The 21,202-nt window shown below is 42.1% G+C and overlaps 1 protein-coding gene across 1 annotated transcript in view; it reads left to right on the top strand.

The window, feature by feature from the left end:
* LOC118850187 (diacylglycerol kinase beta-like) overlaps positions 1 to 21,202 on the top strand; it is a 112,193-nt gene that overhangs the window by 14,057 nt on the left and 76,934 nt on the right. The window contains exons 3-4 of the mRNA XM_036759406.1: positions 5,256 to 5,409; positions 20,661 to 20,801. Coding sequence (XP_036615301.1) covers positions 5,286 to 5,409; positions 20,661 to 20,801 — 265 coding nt within the window. The 5' untranslated portion in view covers positions 5,256 to 5,285. The remainder of the gene's footprint in view (positions 1 to 5,255; positions 5,410 to 20,660; positions 20,802 to 21,202) is intronic.

The following is a 21,202-nucleotide window of genomic DNA, read 5'->3' as shown; positions in this document are numbered from 1 at the left end:
AATTAGCATTTTTCTTGTTATTAGTGATCCAAGTCAGTCTTTCATAGGGTTGTGGGTAGATCATCAAATAGCTTCCTCTTCATGTCCTTTGGCCCTTTCTCAATTAGGGGAAAGCTTCTATTCATTCCCCTGACATCCTTTACCAAGAAAAGCATATTTAATTTTCTTTGAGAAGAGTCATGGTGGTTAATGCTGACGGTATACATCACTCTGTGCCACTGAACCAAGGAAAACATTTTTACCTGACAAGTTCATTTTTTAAAAGCAATTTAGGGATTGAAATTATAGAGTTCACACTTTGACATTTGTTTTCTTCCAAAAAAATTTTCCTGGGTAGCAGCCCTCCGGTGTCCTTTGGATTACTTTTTGGAATATAAAGTACTGAGAAATGAGAGCCTTTTAAAATTTTCCCCGTGAATGCATCAGAACACATTTCTTCCTCCCCCATGATCCCTGGTGATGGGACTGACTCTCATCATGTCCATGCAGGTGGATCCTCTGTCTGTATGGTCCTCATCAGACCAGTCCTAATTTCACAGAATGCTTTTATCTCCACTTTCAGTGACTAGAAGCAGAGAGACATATAGATGAGAAAACCAGAATAACAAAGAAAACAATCAGCATCATGCTCCTTTTTTGTCCCCTGGCCTGGCACAGAGTTGGTGCTTAATAAAGACTTACCTGTTGACAGATTGACAGATGAGTAGAGGGCACAGGAAATTATATCTCCCAAGCTTAGTCTGTGCTTCAAATCTCAGCAATTCCCTGCCAGCCTCCAGTGGCAGGTATGTACTGCCGAGTTGGCTTCATGGTGGCACTCACTCGTGGAGTGAGAACAAGAGATAAAAGAATGAAAACCTATGACACCAAGATAAAGACAGGGAGGCCCAAAGGTGGTGGTAGTATTCCTTCTAGGGAAACTTAGGGATAGACTTGGACAATAGATGCATGAGATAGGCAGGTGGGGATGGGTTGCAAGTTGTATCATTGGAGGAACTGCCCACACTGAGGAGATCACTCATCCCCTGGTGTCTAGGAGTACATGTATAAATCTAAAGTGGATAATGGCATGTGATCTCTTTGGTTCATGAAGATGATTTCTTCTGTAGCACCATACAGAAATGCACAAGTAGCAGCCAGAAGTTATTAAAACAATACCAGACGGATGAGTTTTATTTTAATTCACTTCTAAGCTACTTGGATGGGCTGGGAAATGCTATATAAATGTGAGATATTATGATTTCTCTCCTATTGACAGAGCTATGCACACAGAAAGCTCCAGATGGTCAGATTTAAATAACTGAGAAGGAGGGCACGTGATCTGGAATGGGGATGGGCTTGGCTGCCTTTCCCAAGCATTCCCTGAAGTCTCCCAGCCCTGCTCAGCCCCTCTTTTGTTGTTTCCCTGAATAGCTCATTCACAAGCCTGAGGCTGCTGCTTAGAAAACATCTCAAAAGCAGATTGGTCAAAATCTGTCTTGTCCTGTTTATGTTTTTAAGCCACCGTTAGGTTCTCAGAACTAAACCAACTGACAAATCAGTCAACAGCCTCATCTGAATCTTCTCATTGACAATCACTCGGAGTCGTCTTCTTCCATTTAAGGCCAAGATTTTCACTGGCCGTGATGACCCCGCATTAGGGCTGGAGAAAGCCCATGCTCCAGGTGCTGTCTTCTTCCTGAAGTGAGGAGTTCCCGGACTAAACTTGTGGCTTTGATGAGTTTGGACGTGGAGTGCGATGGCATGTTGGCTTTACCTTGAGTCTACAGTGAAGAGAAATTGATCAAAGCATCATGAGACCACCCGATGTAGTTGTGATTAAAAAGTAAAAAGTTCAATGATGATAGGCGAGCTCCGGCAGCTGGGGAAGAAACTGCTCAAGTTGGGATGTAGATGACTGGCAGGATGGTGGCATCCCCAACAGAAATATGAAAGTTTGGAGGAGGAGTATACTTGAGGGAAAGAAGGAAGGACGGAAGGAATAAAAGAAGGAAGGAAGGAAGGAGCTAGAGAGAGAGAGAAAGACAGAATGAAAGAGAGAGAGAGAGAGAGAGAGAGAGAGAGAGAGAGAGAGAGAGAGAGAGAAAGAGAGAGAGAACGAGTCACACAGACTCACAGTCAGAGTCACAGAGCTAGTAAGTGTCCACGGTGAGATTGGAACTCAGGTCTCCCTAACCCCAGATCCAGTACTCTCTTATGGGGTGTTCAGGAAGACTCGCATTGCTGACGTGAGGTCTCGTTGAATCCTTTTCCAGTCTGCTCACCCACCTTTGGGGCACACCTGTCTCCCAGTCCTCGCACAGCAGCCACACCCTGGTAAAACCATCTCAGCATTTAGGCTAACCAAAGTTAGGAGTATCTGACAGGCATGTCTGAAGACCTGTCAGCGAGTTAGCATGTGAACACTTCCTTCGACGAGAGCAATGTATCCCCGCAAGGCTGTGGAGTGCTTAGAGCATGGTCAGACATGGAAATCACCAATGTCACCTACTGCATCCTGGGCCTTCACCAGTTGTCTTCACTTTTGTCTTGCCATTGGGCTTCGAGGAGAGAATGAGGCTAACAGCTGTGTGCAGCTCCACCTCACTTAAATCCAATTCATGCGTGAATCATGGCCTCACCCTGTGATGTCACTAGAACAACAACAGGGTACCTTTCCTGACCCTCCCTTCCCCCCACCTCGGCTGATAGTGTCTTCCTTCCCCTTCCCAGTTATCATTTCTGTAATTCATACATACCAGCACAAGCTCACACTGTTTCCCTTTGCTACATTGTAAGGTACTCCAGGACAGGGATCCTTCTCCTTCTGCATTTGTACCCTCATCTTCCAGCACAGTGCCTGGCATATACAGGAACCTAACAAATGTTTATTAATTGATTGACAGGTTAACTCACTGGCTGAGACTCTCCTGATTATCATCTTTATCTCTGTCTCAAGTATGTCATTTAAATAAAGCTGTTAGGAGTGAGCAAGCAGGCTCTCACCAAGGAGACCCAACCATGGACAGCCTTTCTACAATCTCACAATTCACATATTAAAATAAAATTAGATGTGCTTGTTGCTTATGAAAAATCATTTGATCCAGGAGAGAACCTTACAGGTTCTGTTTCAACAATGTGGCAAGCACATGTTAAAATCATCCTCAATTCAATAAATAGCAGAAACTTTGCCTTTTGAAGGGCCTCCGATCGTGTACTTGAGAAGAGGAATAAAATGGGACGACGTCTTCTCTCTCATAGGATGGAGGAGTTCCAGCCCAGAGGTGAAGTTCAGGAGTGATTCTCTTGAATGAGTCTCTCCAGAGGGTCCTGTTGGCATACGGCACGCCGATCACATCAAGCTCTGCATTATCGGAGGCACATCTTGCAAGGGATTGATGAGTTGTCGAAGGAGTTTGGCTCAGTCCTTTTTGGGCCCAGAATTGAATAAGGAGGACATGTGTGAATATACATACATGCATACATACATGCATACATGCACATATACATACATACATACACATATACATACATATATACATGCATATATATATATATATATCTCGTGTGTGTTTCTGTATGGCAGCAGAACATGACTACAGGAGTATGTGAACAGGAAACAGAGGCAGCTGGCGGTGCAGTGGACCGAGCATGGGGCCTGGAAGCCTGGACTCAGGGAGATCTGAGCTCACATCTATCTGTAAGCACTCACTAGTTGTGTGACCCTGAGTGAGTCACTCCTCCGCTGTCTTAGTGTCCTCATCTGTAAAATGCATCGGAGGAAATGCTATTGGGGAAATGCTCTGCGGAACTTTGGGTGACATTTGCTGCTGCTGCTGCTGCTGCTACTACTGTCACCACCACCACCGCTACTGCTACTACTACTTTATTACTACCACCACTTCTGCTTTACTACTACTGCCGCTGCTGCTGATGCTGGGAGGGTCATGGAAAGGCTGCGGAAGTAACTACGACATAACTAAGGAGGGATTCCAAGACAAAATTCCTAACAACAAAGAAATGCCGCTCGGCGGGCTGGTTGCCTGTCAGAGGCGGTCGTGTACGTCGAGCACACACAGCCAGAGTACCGCACCGGTCAGTCGGCCTGTAAGCGCTGGTTGTTGTTTGGTCATTTCAGGCATGTCCACCTCTGTGTGACCCCCATTTGGGGTTTTCTTGGCAGAGACACCAGAGTGGTTTGCCTTTTCCTTCTCCAGAGCATTTGTGTGCCAGGCACTTGACCGCTGTGATGTTCAGAGTGTTTTCCAGCCTCCAGTTTGGTGTGTAGGTCCCCTCCCCATATGGATGCAAAGACACGGTTGAGAGCAGCCCAGACTGAGAGCGCATGAATATGTCGTGACATCGATTTTCTCTGGCGGGCATTTCCAAAATGATGATATCATGGGTTCATTGATAAATAATGGAAAAGTTGAACATCATGTGATGAGTTGATCCACAAAGAGGCATGTGCGTTAGATGCAGTGTGTTTGTGTAGAAAGAGGCTTATGCGTATTGTAGACAGGCAGATGTATGTACCTGCATATAAATTTATGAGTTAATATGCAAAATCATCAAATGAGCGATCTGCCAATTGGAATTTGCTTGGCTTGTGAGGTTAAGGGATTTCCACTGTGGAGCTGATCATTTTCTCTGATATACAAGCATCTTTTCCTCAAAGGTAAATGACTCCAAACTTAATCGTGTGTAAATATTCTAGACTCTACCTCAAAGCCATCACAGACTCATCAATTATTTAACCCCCAAAAACATCCAGTAAAGGATGGCGTGCCACAGTGGAGAGTGGACCTTCATTAAACTGGTGAGAATGGAGTTTAAAGGGAGGAAAATATGTCCATGTTCAGAGATGGCTCCATGACATTGTCAAAAGAGCCTTTAAATGTCCCTGCTAGAACCACATCCTAGGGAAAGCAGAGAATCCTGGCCCTGGCGCTGCCTACCAATGAGTGACCTTGGGGAATCCAGTTAATCTCTATGAGCTAGTTTCCTAACTTGCAATAAGAATGAAAATGCATCACTTCCGTATCTTATAGGGGTCATTGTGGTCAAAGGTGATAATGTATGTAATGTATTTTGTGAGTCTAACGTGTTGTAAAAATGGCACCTAACATTGTCATCATCATCATCATCATTGATCTTCATCACATAACTTAAACTGGTGGTATTATCATGGGTAATGTAGTGTTTCCAAGATAATCCCATTGGGCAGCCTATTAACCTTTGCATTCATCTTTTTAAAACCTCTTCTTCCATTGCAGACCATAGACTTTGAAGGTTTCAAGCTGTTCATGAAAACGTTCCTGGAGGCTGAGCTCCCTGATGATTTCAGCGCCCATCTCTTTACATCCTTTAGCAGCCAAGCGCCTCATTCCAGCCCCTTGGTCAAAAGTAAACCTCCCCTCCTCTCTGGGGGTAAGCTCTTCTTTCTGGTTTTGTTTTATCTCCTGTCTCTTCACCCTCCCTCTCCTACCCCTCACCCTACCCCACACCAGGGAAAGATTGGATTTGGGACTTTCAGGAAGAATCACAGGTTCTGCATGGAGAAATCAGAGGGGGGATGACAGTATGCAACAGCTTGCCTTTGGTAATGAGCTGTATGGCAGAGTCACAAAAGATTGTTTGGATGTGTGGGAAATGCCAGGTTTCTATGAATACTTTATAATTGAGGGAATGCAAGCCTTAATTAGATTCTTCACATAACTGGGATACTCGCAAAGGCTCAGCTTTTCAATGATTGGCTAATATCTGTTCCAAAAGACATTTCTGTGGGATACTAGGATGCTGATCTTTCCAAGGACTGAAGTATAGTAAGTACATCAACACAGAATATCTGGAACCCTAGATTTATTTAAAAAAAATATGAACAAGTTTTTCGAAATAATAAGGTCAATATTTCCAAGTGCTTTCATTTAGGCGGGTGTGTCCCTGGGTCATGCTCCGAGTCCATCATTCCTCCTAGAGTCAGATTGTCATAGTTGGCCAGAACTCATTCTACTGGTGGAGCAGCCATGTCTTCATGGAGAGGCATCTAAGGTGATCTTTCCTTTCCAAAGTGATCGTTTCTTAAACATATAAAGAGTGAGTTTTACCCACACACTTTCTTTGGAACGTATTAACAGTAATCAAAAGTATTAATGTGATTTTTTAAATCAGAAGTTTAAGTGAGCTTGTTTTATTTCAAATTTAGAAAAATATTGTTTGCAATCCATATAAAGATCTTTTAAGCTGCATTGAAATTTTAACAGTGGCTGCTCTAATGTTCAGAAATGAGTCCAAGTTTTAGCCATAGCATATTCAACCATGGGTTACTGATTGTTACTGACCACCCCCACCATGAATGATAAAAAAAGATTTTCTGCTAGCTGAGAGTGTACATCCAAAAACTTTGATGAAATTCCACGAATATTTGCTTTGCTAGGTGCCGGCTGCCATATGGTCTCGCTCTCTGACCTTCTTCATCCCACTGGAAATGAGGACTCCATTCCTGGTTCCTTTTGAGTCTGGTAGATGAATCTTTTGCCTTACCTAGTCAACCAGAGGGCCCCAAAGCCAATTTCTTCAGCTCCCCCCAACCATTCCTCCAAATGAGAACCCCTTCTGCTTGTAGAATCTGTTTCTTGACTAAAGTTTAGCTCTTTGAGCAGAGGGACTAAATTGTTTGCTTTTATACGTATCCCCAGGGCTGAGCACAGTGTCTGGGACAACAGACGTGCCTCATAAATGGTTTATTTAGCTATGTGTCTGTCTGACATCGAATTAAATGAAGCTGGGAATTCTAAGGCAAAAATGAGTGATCCCTGCCTTCAAGAATCTTATATTCCATCAGCAGTCAGTAATGAAAGACGCACTCAGAAGTACAAATACGAAGAGGCTAAAAAGCCTTGGGAAACAAATTCAAGAGGGAGAAAAAAGGAGCAGTTCTAGGGATCAGGAGAGCCTGATGTAGGAGGTGGCTGCCAGGGCTGAGTCTAGCAGGTGGAGGGGAGGAGGGGGAGTCCCCAGCCCCTGAGGTCTGAGATAGAATGCAGTGCACAGAAAGCCAAGCTAGCCAGCCAGTGTGATGGGAGCAGAAAGAGTGTCAAGAGATACCGTATGAAACCAGGCAGGAAAGAAGTGGCAGTCACATTCTGGGAGGCTTTAAAGTTCAGGTTGAGGATTTTATGTATTGTCAGTTTTCACATATCATAATAATTAGGGACCCCTCCCCCCGGGGATTTGGGGCTAGGCAAGTGATGTTGTCAGAATTGTGTTTAAGGAATGTAAATATGGCAGCAAAATAGAGAATGGATCCGATAAGGGAGATACTGGAAACCGAGAGGCCAATTCCAAGGTTACTCTAAGGTGTGAGGTGATGAGGGCTGGAACAAGCGGGGGGGGGGGGGGGGGGGGGGGGGATGGTCATGTGCATGTGTGTGTGTGTGTGTGTGTGTGTGGATAAAATGCACTCTAGAGATGTTGTGCAGACAGAATCAGACACAAAACAAAGACTTGCCAATTGATAGGATTTGGGGAGTGGGAAGATAGAGGGCAAGACCTCCTTGTGACTTGGAGGGTGAGAACCTGGGTGACTGAAAAGATGATGGTATCCATCCCCTACCTGTTCCCTTCTTCTGACTCATTTTACCTGTTTCCCGCTCCTGTTATCTTCTTGGTTCTGTATTCTACGTGTCCTGGTTCATACTACATGTTGGTGGCATCTCCTGGGACCTGTTCTTATCTATGCAAATGGAGGTGACCAGTGGCGCCAGATCACATGAGACTGTTGAGCTCAAAATGCCTCCTTTTAAAGTTAATCTTGGTCATCTTTTTATTTTGTTAAAAGCTGTACCATGCTGATGATGGAGGTGGAGTGACTGGTAAAGGTCATCTCTTCAACTACCAATCTGTAAAGCTTTGGAGCTGAGACTTAGAGATGGACAAAGTATCTTGCCTAAGTTTCAGGAGGCTCACTACCAAAGCTTGACTCTAGGAAATTGACTTAGGGTCCACTGTACCTTCTGAAATAACCTGTTATAGAGTTGTGTGACTATGGATCTCCTGTGGGCTTGTGGGTTGGGGGAGGGAGGAAACAAATATTTAAGTGCCTACTATGTACTAGGTACTTTACAAATATTATCTCATTTAATCCTCATGGTAACTCTGGCAGGTAGGCACTAGGATTATCTCCATTTTGTGGTTGAGAAAACTGAGGCAAACTGGTTAAATTACTTGTCTAAGTAATTCACCAAGTGAGTGTCTGAGGCTAGGTTCAAACTCAGGTCTTCATGACTCAATGTCTAGAACTCTCTGCCTTACACCACCTAGCTGCCTTTGGTTTCCTTTGGAAACATGATCATGGAGTACAGGGTATGGTTCTTGGGGTCTCTAGCAGTGCATGTTCATGGCTTATATTTATTTGCTCCTCCCTTCATTCCTCTGCCTCTCCTGGCTTTCATTCATGATTGAGGAAGCGAGTGACTGTGAGATCCAAGTCAGATGCAGTGGACCCTGACTCCCTGGGTCCAAGCCAGGAAGCTTGCTTACATTTCCCAGTCCCCTGAGAAGGTCCCTAGGGACTCTGGGTCACAAACATCTGTAGTAGCGATGGCCTGGAAGCACTGATGAAACCCGAGAGCTGTGGAGGACTAGAGGAGGGGTCTTTGCATTCTGCTCCTTCAGAAAGCCTTCTGAATTGGCTCTCCTGCGATGGGCACCAGAGGTACAGGGTGAATAAGGATAATAATTAATCCATGTAGATCATCACCATGGGCACCTATGAATCCATGTACACATGGCAGTGGATCAGCTTCACTGTGAGATTAGAAGAAAAAAGTGACAGAGCCAGGCCCCACGCCTTCAAAGGCAATGATCAATGTCTGTGGCAGCCCAGCAGATGAGAGCGAGGGAGAAGGAGAGAGAGTGTGAGGAAACATGGAAAGCTACACTCATGGGCGACTTTGATGATGAACGTCATTCACATTCAAAGGAGCATGGTTTGCATAGCTCCCCCTCCCCCTCTTTTTCAATTACTGAATGATTTGAATAATTTCCTTATTTTAACAATAGAAAAATAATTGTCATCAATCTTTACAAACATTCTTCAAAGACTAGAGTTCTTTTTGGCCTTCTCATTGTTCCTATTGAATTATTATGGCTTAGACTCTTTGAAAACAGCCTCATTTTCACATTAAGGAGTTAAAGAGGCTTTTTCGTTTTAAATCTTGTTGTTGAAGAAATTTTGTAACCCTTCCCCAATGTTAAAGACCTTTTATCTGAAAATTTAATTATATTTTATTGTTATGATGAATCATCTGAACTTGATGGGCATTGTTTTCAGAGGTAATAATGGGAGGTGTGTGTGTGTGTCACGTGTGTGTGCCTAAAGTGAACAGCTTGTTCCATAAAGCTTCTCAAGTAGTGACTAAAATAGTATCCATTCTTGAGGCCTGAAAATGGAGTAACAAGCGCTTTCATTCTCTAATCTCCAGGATGTTGCTACATATACTACAAGAGATGCCTCCGTTGCCTTCTTCTCGCTCTCTTCTTAGCCCCTTCCAATATGGTTCCTGACTGCATCACTGCACAGCAGTTGCCCTCCCCCAAGTTTGTAATGGTCTTTTCATGTCCAAATCCAATGGCTTTTCTCAGTCCTCATTCTTACTGATTTCTCTGCAACCTTTCACACTGGTGATAACCCTCTTAATCCTAAAGCCTTTCCTCTCTTAATTATTTCCTAATTATTATACATATGGCACATCTGTATATATTCGTTTGTTTGTCCCTCCGATTAGATTGTAAGCTTCTGGGGGGGGGCTCTCTTTTGCCTGTTTTTGTTTCCTCGTGCTTAATACAATGCCTGCTACGTAGGAAGAGCTTAAAAATGTTTATTAACAGACTGACTGTTTAATATTTTTAAAAAGTATTTCAAGAACTGATATGTCTGTGGAAAAAGAGCTTTCATCTTCTAATTGTTTAAACACTGTCTTCTGAAATACTGTTGTTTTTAGATAGATGGATAAACTATTGGCAAAGCACTCGTCATTTAGTCATTTTCAATCATATCTAACTCTTCATGACCCCAATGGGGATTTTCCTTGCAGAGACACTAGAATGGCTTGCCATTCCCTTCTCCAGCTCCTTTTACAAATGAGGAACTGAGGCAAGCAGGGTTAAGTGACTTGCTCAGGGTCGCACACTACTACTAAGTGTCTGAGGCCCGGTTTGAACTCAGGAAGATGAGTCTTTCTGAGTTCAAGCTCAGTGCTCTGTGCACTATGGCATCCCCTAGTTTCCCCTGGCAAAACACACTCTGAGACTGTTTCTTATTGTGATGGGGATAAAGCCCTAGGTTGGAAGGGGATAAATAAAACAGAAGGTGGGCATTGGCATCATGTACCCATCCGTGGTAGGTCATTCCCAGGCAATGCTGAGGAGGTGCCAAGTATCTTTGAGGCTCTCCCGCCCTGCAGAATCTCAGAGTTTGGAGGGACTTCAGGAAACTTAGTCTATTCCAAGTCAGAACTGCTCCTTACTTAACACACCTAGCAAGTGGCCATCCTGCCTTTGCTCCAAGACTCCCAGGGAGGGGGAAACCATTCCAGTTGGAATGTCTCTGCCGGAAAGGTTCTGATATCGAGCATTAATCTATCCTCTTCTCCTAGTTCTGACCTCTGTGTCAGGACGGACAAGTGTGAGCCTTCTTCCACATCACTTCCTTGTGAGGGCACCTCTTGCCTAGGTCGCCTTATGTCTCCTCCAACAGGTAAAGCTGTAATTCTGACCCTTATCGCCTCTCCCCTGAAACATTTCAGCTCCCCTTTCCTGAACTGTTCACCCCCTAAGACGTTTATCCCCTATGGATATAGGTTCTTAGACTCCCTGCCCTCCATCAAAGCCAAGTTCCTCTGCCAGGTCATCAAGTCCACTCAACAAGCAATTATTAAGTGTTTAGTATGTTCCTGGTGTTGGGCTAAGCCCCTAGAGATACATGGAAAGGCAAAAACCAATACCTGCTCTCAGGGAGTTCCTAGTCTAATGGAGGAGACCATGTGCAAACAACTAACAGGACAGAGATGGAATAAACTGGGGATAGTAACAGTCAGAAGGCACCAAGATGAAGTGGGTGGGGTGGGAAAGGTGTTTTGCAAAAGCTGGGATTTTAGCTGGGACTTGAAGGAAGCCAGAGGGCAGAGAAGAAAGAAGTAGGTATCCTGGACATGGGGATCAGCCAGTGAAAAGTCAGGGGCTGGACTTTGGTGGTTGAGGAAAAGCCAGGAGTCTGTTGTTGCTAGATCAAAGAATGATTAGAGCAGGGTTTAATGTGTGATATGAATTAATGACCTTAAAGAATACTTGGAAAGGGGACCTTAGAGGGAGGAAACATTTTATTCTCCTAAAGACAGTGGCTCAGCTATCCTTTTCTGACACACAAAAACAATGCAGCCTCATCGGAGCATCCTTTCTGAGACTTCTGACCTAGTTTAAGAAAGGGCATGGCGCTGTCAACTGATCCTCCTCTCTTTGAGGACTAGTTGTTAAACATGTGGCTTTTGGGGTTTTGTTTTTCTCACACTCTTCTAATGTCTGCTGACTTTTTCCCTCACATTCCTCTTCCTCTTGGTTTGTTGTTATGTGATTCCAGTGGGTTTTCATTCATCAACTTTCAATGAGTTTCTCTAAACATTTTAAAATCCATTCAGAAGAAGGCTTAGCTAGAATTGCTGAAGCCCATTGAAAACAGTGGAAATAGAGCCCTCAGTGACTCTGTCAGGAATTTAATGATGTGAAACATTTTGAAACTACTTTAGAAGAATATTATGAAGTGTTTTCCATGATGTGGCTGATGAGACCGAGCCAGTAGGATTGTACACTTATGGCTCATCCATCATCTCTGGGCATATGGATGCTCAGGTAGGTTTCCCCCACAGCAGCCCTGTTCTGTGGCTTTATCAAAGCATGGAGGGGGTCTTGGGCTGTCAAAGGCGAGGGATGGATGTTGGTGACTCTTACCAAGGTGGCAAGCTTTCAGGTCAGGTTTTCCTCCTACTCCTGACTCCTTATGGAATCCAGCGACCAGCCAGGCTAAGTCTAAATGATTCTTGATGTCTAAGCAATGAGTTTCTTCACAGAAAACAAGGCCCAGAGGCATTGCAACCAGGATCAGGAGTAGCCAGCAAACACTGATGAAATCCCACATCCCTGAAGTACTGAGTCTTCATATACCTAGACATAGATATGAGCACATTTCTGCATACTTATGGAGTTATTGCTATCAACACTTCCAGGATCTGTGATCCTGGATCTGTGGGGACTCATTCTACCAGCACACCTGGTAACCCATCTACCTCTTACAATCCTAGAGATTTTCCTGAGGCTCGTGTGGAATAAGTGACTCACACAGGGTCAATCTCCTAGGAAGTACTATCTGCCTTCACTCTTATCCTCATTCCTATGCCACCCCCACTTTGGAAATTTCTAAGCACTAAAAACAAATGGAATATAGCCAGATCTCCTTCTCAGCCTATCAGTTATTTAAAATTACTTTCCTCTGACTCAGTTCTAAACTCTAAAGTCTCACTTGTGACCTCATCTTTCAACTGAAATTGCTTTTTCCAACTACTATGATCTTGTGATTGCCAAATCTAATGGCCTTTTCTCAATTCTGGTCTCTTGACCCCTCTGCAGCTTTTGACTCTGTCAATCACCCTCTTCTCCTTGAAGTATGACAAAGGTCATTCAGTAATTTCTCTAGGTTTTCATGGACATCCCTCTCTTTTAGTTCTCCTCCTGTTTCTGGCTGTTTTTTCTCAGTCTTGTTTGCTAAATCTCCATCCAGGACATGCCCATTAACTCTGGGTGTCTGCCCAGTCTCTCTTCTGGATCCTCTTCTCTTCTTGCTTTCTACCATTTCACTTGGTGATCTCATCAGGTCTCATCCATTCAACTGTTAGCGAAAGGCAGATGATTCTCAGATTTATTCACTGAGCCCCACCCTTTATTCTGATCTCTAGTCTCATATGTCTAACTGCCTATGGGACAAACCCAATGTCTTATAGACATCCTAGGATATACACGTCCAAAACTGACTCACACTTCCCCACAAATTCTTTCCCCTTCCTAACTTCCTCATTACCTTGGCAGTTACCACTATCCTCCCAGGCACCTGGATTTACAACCTAATTTTATCCTCACCTCCTCATAGTCTCTGACTCTGTCTCCCTCCCCCCCCCCCCGCCATATGCCATTCGTTGTCAGGTCCTGTTCGTTCTATTTTCTTATCATCTCTCATTCGTGTGCTGTCCTGTCCTCTGTCCCTGCCACCATCTCAATGCAGACTCCTTTCATCTCATGCCTGCAATATATTGCAGTAGCCAGCTTGCTACTCCCCATGCCTTCAGCCTTTCCCCACTGCATTGCATCCCCTGCTCGGTGGTCAGATTGGTCTTCCTGAGGCACAAATCTGAAGGTCTTCCCTTCCCCAGCCCTCTCTGTTCAGTCTGCTGCAATGGCTCTACATTGCTTCTGGGATCCATGTGAAATCTTCCACTTGGCTTATATAGAGCACTCTGTAACCTTCACCTTCCTACCTTTGCAGGCTTCTAGACATCCGTGCCCCACATTTTCAATGGTCCAGTGGCTCTGGCCTCCTGGCTGTTCCTTAGCTAAGGATCCCCATTTCCCAACTGTGCATTTTTACTGGCTGTGACCACGCCTGGATTTCTCTCCTTCCTCATTTCCTCCTGCTTCTCACTGCCCTTGTTTCCTTCAGTGGGATTCCTAACCTTAGTACCTTCCTTTAAAATGATTTCCCATTTATTCCATCTCTATCTTCATTATATAAAGCTATTTGCATGTTGTCTCCCCTATTAGATTTTGAGCTCTTTTCCTTTTCCTATTCTTTGTGTCCCCACTGCTTAGCACAGTGCCTGGCACAAAGTATGAACTCAATAAATGACGACCAAATGGTATCAAATCCTCTCTGTACTTGGATTGATTTTGTCTATTTGCAAAACATAAATCATGAGTGCAGAACTGAGCTAGAGGTTCATGGTATTTGACAAAGGTAGTATAAATGTTTCAATGCTTTTATGCATTAATTAATTAATAGAAAAATTGCTTTTGACCACCTCCAGAATTTTTATTCTTAAGCAAATATATTCCTTTCTTGCAAATGTTTAGATAGACAGACAGACTAACAGACAGATAGATATAGATATACACAATCCTCAAACATCTTATGTATAACAAATATTGGCTTATTTTTGGTGAAGTCACTTCTGTTATTATCTTTTGATAATATCAGCAAAAAATATAAGCAAAAAATTAAGAGAACCAAAATAACAATTAGGACTTCTGGGAGCCGAGACAGTGGAACAAGCAGTAAATCGCCATAACTCTCCAATTTTCATCTCCAAACAATCATAAAATAGTGCCCATAAACAAATATTGGAACAGAAGAAGCACCAAAAAAACAGGGTGAAAAAATCCTTTAGCTCAAGAAACTTGGAAGATCTCCAAGAAAGGTCTGTCTCACTTGGGCAAAATGGGAACAACACAGTCCAGGACAGGAAGCATCCCAGGAAACGAGCAACAACTTCCACCTTGTGGAAAGAGTAAGACATTCGGAGGTCCAGTGTGGTGGAGGAGGCACATCCCAACACTAGAACCCCCCACATATCTCAGTATAGCCAGGAGAACAGGCAGACTCTAGCTCCAAGAACCACCACATGCTTCAGCATTGCCCTGGACAAACAGGTTACCTCTGGCAGCCAGACAGCAACATGATTCACTGTAGCCCCAGGGAAATGCATAAACACCTCACTGACCTCAGCAGTCACCAGACACCAGCAGTAGGACCCCGGATCAGCACCATGTAAGTTGCCAGACCCCTAGAGCCTCCAGCAGCAGCAGCCACCCCACCAACCTCAGCACAGCACCAGACACCAGGGTCTCCTATGGACCTTAGGGCAACATTAGTGTAGCACCACATACACAGACAGAACCTGCAGCTGCTGGCACAAGAAGCCTGAGACAAAGCTCATTCTATTCCGGGAGCAGAGCTCAAATTAAAGGAAAGGAGAAAGGTCAAACAAGATGAGAAAAAAAATAATCTGACCATTGAAAGTTATTATGGTGACAGGGAAGATCAAGACAAAAACTCAGAAGTGGACAAGAGTGTGAAACACCTATCGGCAAAAACCCAAAGAAAAATGGGAGGTTTTCTCAAGTCCCAAAAGAACTCATTCAAGAGCACAAAAAGGAGCTTAGAATCATATGAGAGATAGAAGAAAAATTGGGAAAAGAAATGAGAGTGATGCAAGAGAATTATGAAAAAAGAGTCAATAGCTTAGAAAAAGAAAACAACTATTTATAAAGTAGAACTAGCCAAATGGAAACAGAGAAACAAGAATCCACTGAAGAAAACAATTCTTTACAAAGTGGAATTGGACAAATGAAAAAGGAAGTACAAAAGCTAATTTAGGAAAAGCACTCCTAAAACATTAGAATTGGACAAGTGGAAGCTAATGACTCTATGGGTCATCAAGAATTAAGCAAATTCAAAGGAATGAAAAATAGAAGAATATATAAAGTGTCTCATTGGAAAAGCAACTGTCATGGAAAATAGATCCAGGAAAGATAACTTAAGAATCATCGGACTACTTGAAAACCATAATCACATGGAGCACCTGGACAGCATCTTTCAAGAAATTATCAAGAAAAACTGCTCTGGTATCCCAGACCCAGAGGGCAAAATAGGCATTGAAAGAATCCAACCAATCACCTCAGGAGAGAGATCCCAAAATAAAAACTCCAAGGAATATTATAGCCAAGTTACAGAACTATAAGGTCAAGGAAAAAATACTACAACTGGCCGGAAAGAAACAAGTCAGATATTGGGGAGCTATAATCAGGATCACATAGGCTGTAGCAGCTGTAACAACAGAGGTCTTGGAATATGATATTCTGGAAAGTAAAGGAGCTAGGACTACAACCAAGAATCACCTACTGGCAAAATTAAGTATAATACTGCAAGGAAAAAAATGTCCATTCAAGGAGATAGAAGGATTTCAAGTTTTCATAAGGGGAAGACCAGAATTGAACCAAAAAAATTGATTTCCAATATCAAGACCTAAGAGAAGCCTAAAAAGGTAAAAAAGAGAAAAGAAAACATAAAGGAGTCAAAGGAGCTGAATTGTTTACATCCCTATATGGGAAAATGACACTTGTAATTCTTAAAAATTTTACCACTAATAGTATAACTAGAAGGAATGTAGATAGACAGAGGTTAGGGTATAGGTGAATTTGAGGGAATGACATAATGACATTAGCTAAGTGATGAGACACAGAAGGGCAGAGGATGCAGGAAGAATGGAGGGGTAGGATGGGGTAAATTATTTTACATGAAAAGGGACAAAAAATATATTACAGTTGAAGGAAATATGGGAAGGTGGGCAACCAAGTTCTAGATAATGTACAATGCTCTCGTGCTTTCCCAGTCATCAATGGAGTGAAACAAGGCTGGGTGCTTGCTCCCATGCTTTTTAACATGATGTTTTCAGCCATGTTGTCAAATGCTTTCAATGAGGATGAACCCAGTATCAAGGTCAGCTACTGCACTGGTGGCAAATTCTTCAACTTGAAAAGGCTAGAAGCCAAGACCAAAGTGAAGGAAGTGTTGGTGCATGATTTTCTTTTTGCAGATGATTGTACACGCAGTGCAGCCTCTGAAGCTAAGATCCAAGAGAGCATGGATCTATTCTGTGCTGTTAGCACTAATTTTGACCTAACAATTAACACCAAGAAAATACCAGTGCTCCATCAGCCACCACCGCACTATCCATAATGGAACCATCAGTTACAGCAAATGGAGAAGTTTTGAATGCTGTGAATAAATTCACTTATCCTAGTAGTGTACTTTCTAGGGATGTACAAATTGATAATGAGGTTGGTGCATGCATTGCCAGAACTAGCTCAGTGTTTGGGAAGCTCCAAAGGAAAGTATGGAAGAGAAGAGGTATTAGACTGACTACCAAACTGAAGGTCCAGAGAGCATTGTGCTGACCTCCTTGTTGTATGACTGTGAAACCTGGACAGTATACCAGCACCATGCCAGGAAACTGAATCACTTCCATTTGAATTGTCTTAGGAAGATTCTAAAGATCACCTAGCAGGATAAGGTACCACACTGAGGTCCTTACTCAACCTAAATTGCCAAGCATTCAAACTCTGCTTCAGAGAGCACAACTCTGATAGGCTGGCCATGTTGTTCTAATGCAAAATGTATACTTGCCAAAAAGACTATTTTATGGAGAACTTACACAGGGCAAGCATTCATATGGTGGTCAGAAGAAGTGATACTGAGATACTCTCAAGGTCTCTCTTAAGAACTTTGGAATTGATTGTGTGACATGGGAGACACTGGCACAGGATCACTCAGCATGGCATGCCCACATCACAGAAGGTGCTGTGCTCTATGAGCAAAGCAGAATTAAAGCAGCTCAAAGGAAAACAAAGGACGCACAAATTTGGAATATCCACCCTAAATGTTCATATGGACTATTTGTGCCCAAACTATGGTAGAGCATACTGACCTCCTGTTAATCTGCTCAACTACAGCTGGACACATTGAAACTTGACCCTAGCATAGTTATGTCATTTTGTCCTCTTCAAGAATGAAAGAAAACAAGTACTCTTGCCAGTATTATCTCAAAGGGGCAGTAATATACACAATCAGTTGAATACAGAAATCTATCTTTCCCAACAGGGAAGTAGGAGGGGAGAAGATTAAGTAAAAGTGGTGGAGGTGGGGGTGGAGGTGAGAGAGGGAAGGTCTAGGGAAGTGGTAGAAGCAAAACACTGGTGAGGAAGGAAAGGGTGAAAGGTGAGAGGATAAACAGGAGGAAATATAGAATGGGGGGAAATACACAGTTAATAATCATAACTGTGAATTTGAAGGGATCAACTCTCCCATAAAACAGAATTAGATAGCAGAACGGATGAAAAACCAGAATCCTACAATATGTTGTTTACAAGCAACACACTTGAAGCAGAGAGACACACACAGAGTAAAGGTAAGGGGCTGGAGGAGAATCTATTATGCTTCAGCTGAAGTTAAAAAAAAAAAAGGGTACCAATCCTGTTCTCAGACAAAGCAAAAACAAAAATAGACCCAATTAAAAGACATAAGAAAGGAAACTACAACTTGCTAAAAGTTATCATAGACAATGAAACAATATCAATGCTAAATATATATGCACCAAGTGTTACAGCATCCGAATTCTTAAAGGAAGGGTTAAGTGAGTTACAGGTTCATGACCAAACAAGAGATAGAGAGCATTACAAAATATAAAATAGGTAATTTTGATCATATTAAATTAGAAAGCTTTTGCACAAACAAAACCAATGCAACTAAGATTAGAAAGAAAGCTAAAATCTGGGAAATAATCTTTATAGCCAGTGTCTTTGATAATGGCCTCATTTATCAAATATATAGAGAACTGAATTTATAACAATACAAATCATTCCCCTATTGATAAATGATCAAAGGATAAGAGTAGGTAGTTTTCTGATAAAATCAAAGTTATCTATATGCATATGAAGAAGTGCTCTAAATTGCTTTTGTTTAGAGAAAGGCAAATTCAAACATCTCTGAGTTACCACCTCACACCTATCAGATTGGCTGACAGAAAAGAAAAATGATAAATGTTGGAGAAGAAATGAGAAAATTGGGACACTAATGCACTGTTGGTAGAGTTGTGAACTGATCCAACTATTCTGGAGAGCAATATGGAACTATGCCCAAAAAGTTATTAAACTGCCTATACCCTTTGATCCAGCAATACCACTACTAGGTCTATTTCCAAAGATGATTAGGGAAAAAAAAGGAAAAGAACCTACGTGTTTAAAATATTTATAGCAGCTCTCTTTAGAAGTGAAAATTTTTAGCATATTTTCGGCCATGTTGTCAAATGGGATGCCCATCAGTTGGGACATGACTGAATAAGCTGTGGTATATGAATGTAATATAATAATATTGTGTAATAAGAAATTATGAACAGGCAGATTTCAGAAACAAACAAACCTGGAAGTACCTGTATGAACTGATGCAAAATGAAATGAGCAGAACTAGGAAAACATTGTACACAGTATCAGCAACATTGTGTGATGATCAACTACGAATAACCTGGCTCTTCTCAATGACACAATGATCTAAGACAAGTACAAATTACTCACTAGGGAAAATGCTATCCATAACCAGTTAAAAGGCTGATAGAGTGAATGCAGATCAAACCATACTTTTTTTGACTTACTTTATTCTTTGTCATGGTTTTTTTTAATCTGTTCCTTCTTTCACAACTGTGACTAATACAGAAATATGTTTTACATGATAGCACATGTATAACCTATATTAAATTGCCTACCATTTTAGGAAGAGGGGAGGGGAGGGAGAGAGAAAAAATTGGAACTGAAAATCTTGTAAAAATGAGTGCTAAAAATTGTTTTGATATGTAATTGAGGGAAAAAATAAAATGCTCTTTAAAAAAAGAGAGACAAATTCAGGCTTCCATCAGAGAGGAATCTGTTAAAACGCTTTGCTAGTAATTCGTGTGCCTCTGGAAAGTATTTCAGCCAATAATTGTAGATCTCAACTGGCTTCACCCATTTTCCAGTTTGTCACCTCTCTCTATAACTGTCCTGTTGTTCCTTTTGTTAACATCACAGAAGCTTCTCATTTGATCCTGTTATATAGGATTTCTTATACAAACAATTCGAAATTGTCCACATCTTTATTCAGGAGTTCTTTGTCTCCTCCTTTCTTTTCTTCCCAAGACCATGCAGGAAAACGTGTGATTAATATTGCATTATTTCTGTCCTTCTTTGCCATGGTTGAATTTTCATCTCACCATATCATTTGGCTTTTGCTTTCGCTGGGTGATGAATCACATCAAGAATTTCTGATGTGATTTTGTTTTCTGGATTACTTTATGGTTTTCTTTTTTTTAACCCACATTGTCATCTTTAATTGGACAATATTGAATCAAGCTTTGTGTCGTGGGTTTCTATCTAGACTCTTCCAGTGCCTTTCTGCAGATCTCCAATCACTCCCTCAAATTGCATGTGCTTTGGTGATATTTGAAGACGTTTTGTCATTTGATTCCTAAGGAGATAATGGCCCTCACACATCCTTTTGTGGGCAGGTCCTGAAATGTTTTCGTTTTTGTTTTTAAATATTTTCTGTCAAGCCCTGTGGGAGAATGTGTTCCTTCCTTAGAAGCAGGTTTTTCCCCCTTCCAAATAACTGTTTTAGTATCATCCATCTGCTAGTAGTGTCCATAGCATTAAACTAAAGAAGAAAAAAATAGAAAACCCTTTTTACAATAGCCCTTCCTCAGAATCACTTGAGATAAGTCTGTGTTTGTTCCTTGTTTTCTTATTAGTTATAATTTAGAGCATTTATGGTCAGGGCAGTTTTTTGTTTTCCTGCCTTGAGGCTCTTGTGATTGTACTCCAAATCTGGGAGTTCCTCCATTCACTCTCTGATTACCTGTACTCTGGGCTTTCGGAATCCTTAGCGAGATCTTTGCACAGACTAGGCGATGGATACTACTCTTAATTCTGCATCTGCAAGCATTGTGTACAGAAAAACAAATATATCTTTTCAAAATGGAATCATTTCTTGGCAGGTTTGCGGATGACTAAAGGTGCCGTGACACCTCCTCACACGTCTCCAGCCAGTTTGCACACGCCACAAGTCATCCAGCTGAAAGACATCGTCTGCTACTTGTCCTTGCTTGAACGAGGGAGACCTGAAGACAAACTAGAGTGTGAGTTACCCATTTATTTGCCTTACACATAATGAGATGAGAATGGTGACAAAACTAGGGCGGATCCATCAGACCCTTGTAACAGGGTGCCTTAGGCCATAGGCATGTTGTCTGCAGCTGTTCAGTTTTTTTGTTTGTTTGTTTGTTTGTTTCAACATTCACTTTTATAAGATTTTAAATTCCAAATTTTTTTCTCCCTTTCTCCCCTTCTCCCACCCTGAGATTCCATGCAATATGATATAGGTTGTACATGTGTAATCAAATTAAACATACTTCCACATTAATCATGCTGTGAAAGAAGAATCAGAACAAAAGGGAAAAAAAAAACAGGAGAAAGAAAAAAGAGAGAAAGAGATAATAGTCTGCTTTGATCTGTATTCAGACTCCATAATTCCTTCTCT

This window comes from Trichosurus vulpecula, chromosome 5 (assembly GCF_011100635.1).
Source record: "Trichosurus vulpecula isolate mTriVul1 chromosome 5, mTriVul1.pri, whole genome shotgun sequence".
In the NCBI taxonomy this organism is placed as follows: Eukaryota; Metazoa; Chordata; class Mammalia; order Diprotodontia; family Phalangeridae; genus Trichosurus; species Trichosurus vulpecula.
This window is presented reverse-complemented; position numbering and strand designations above follow the sequence as displayed.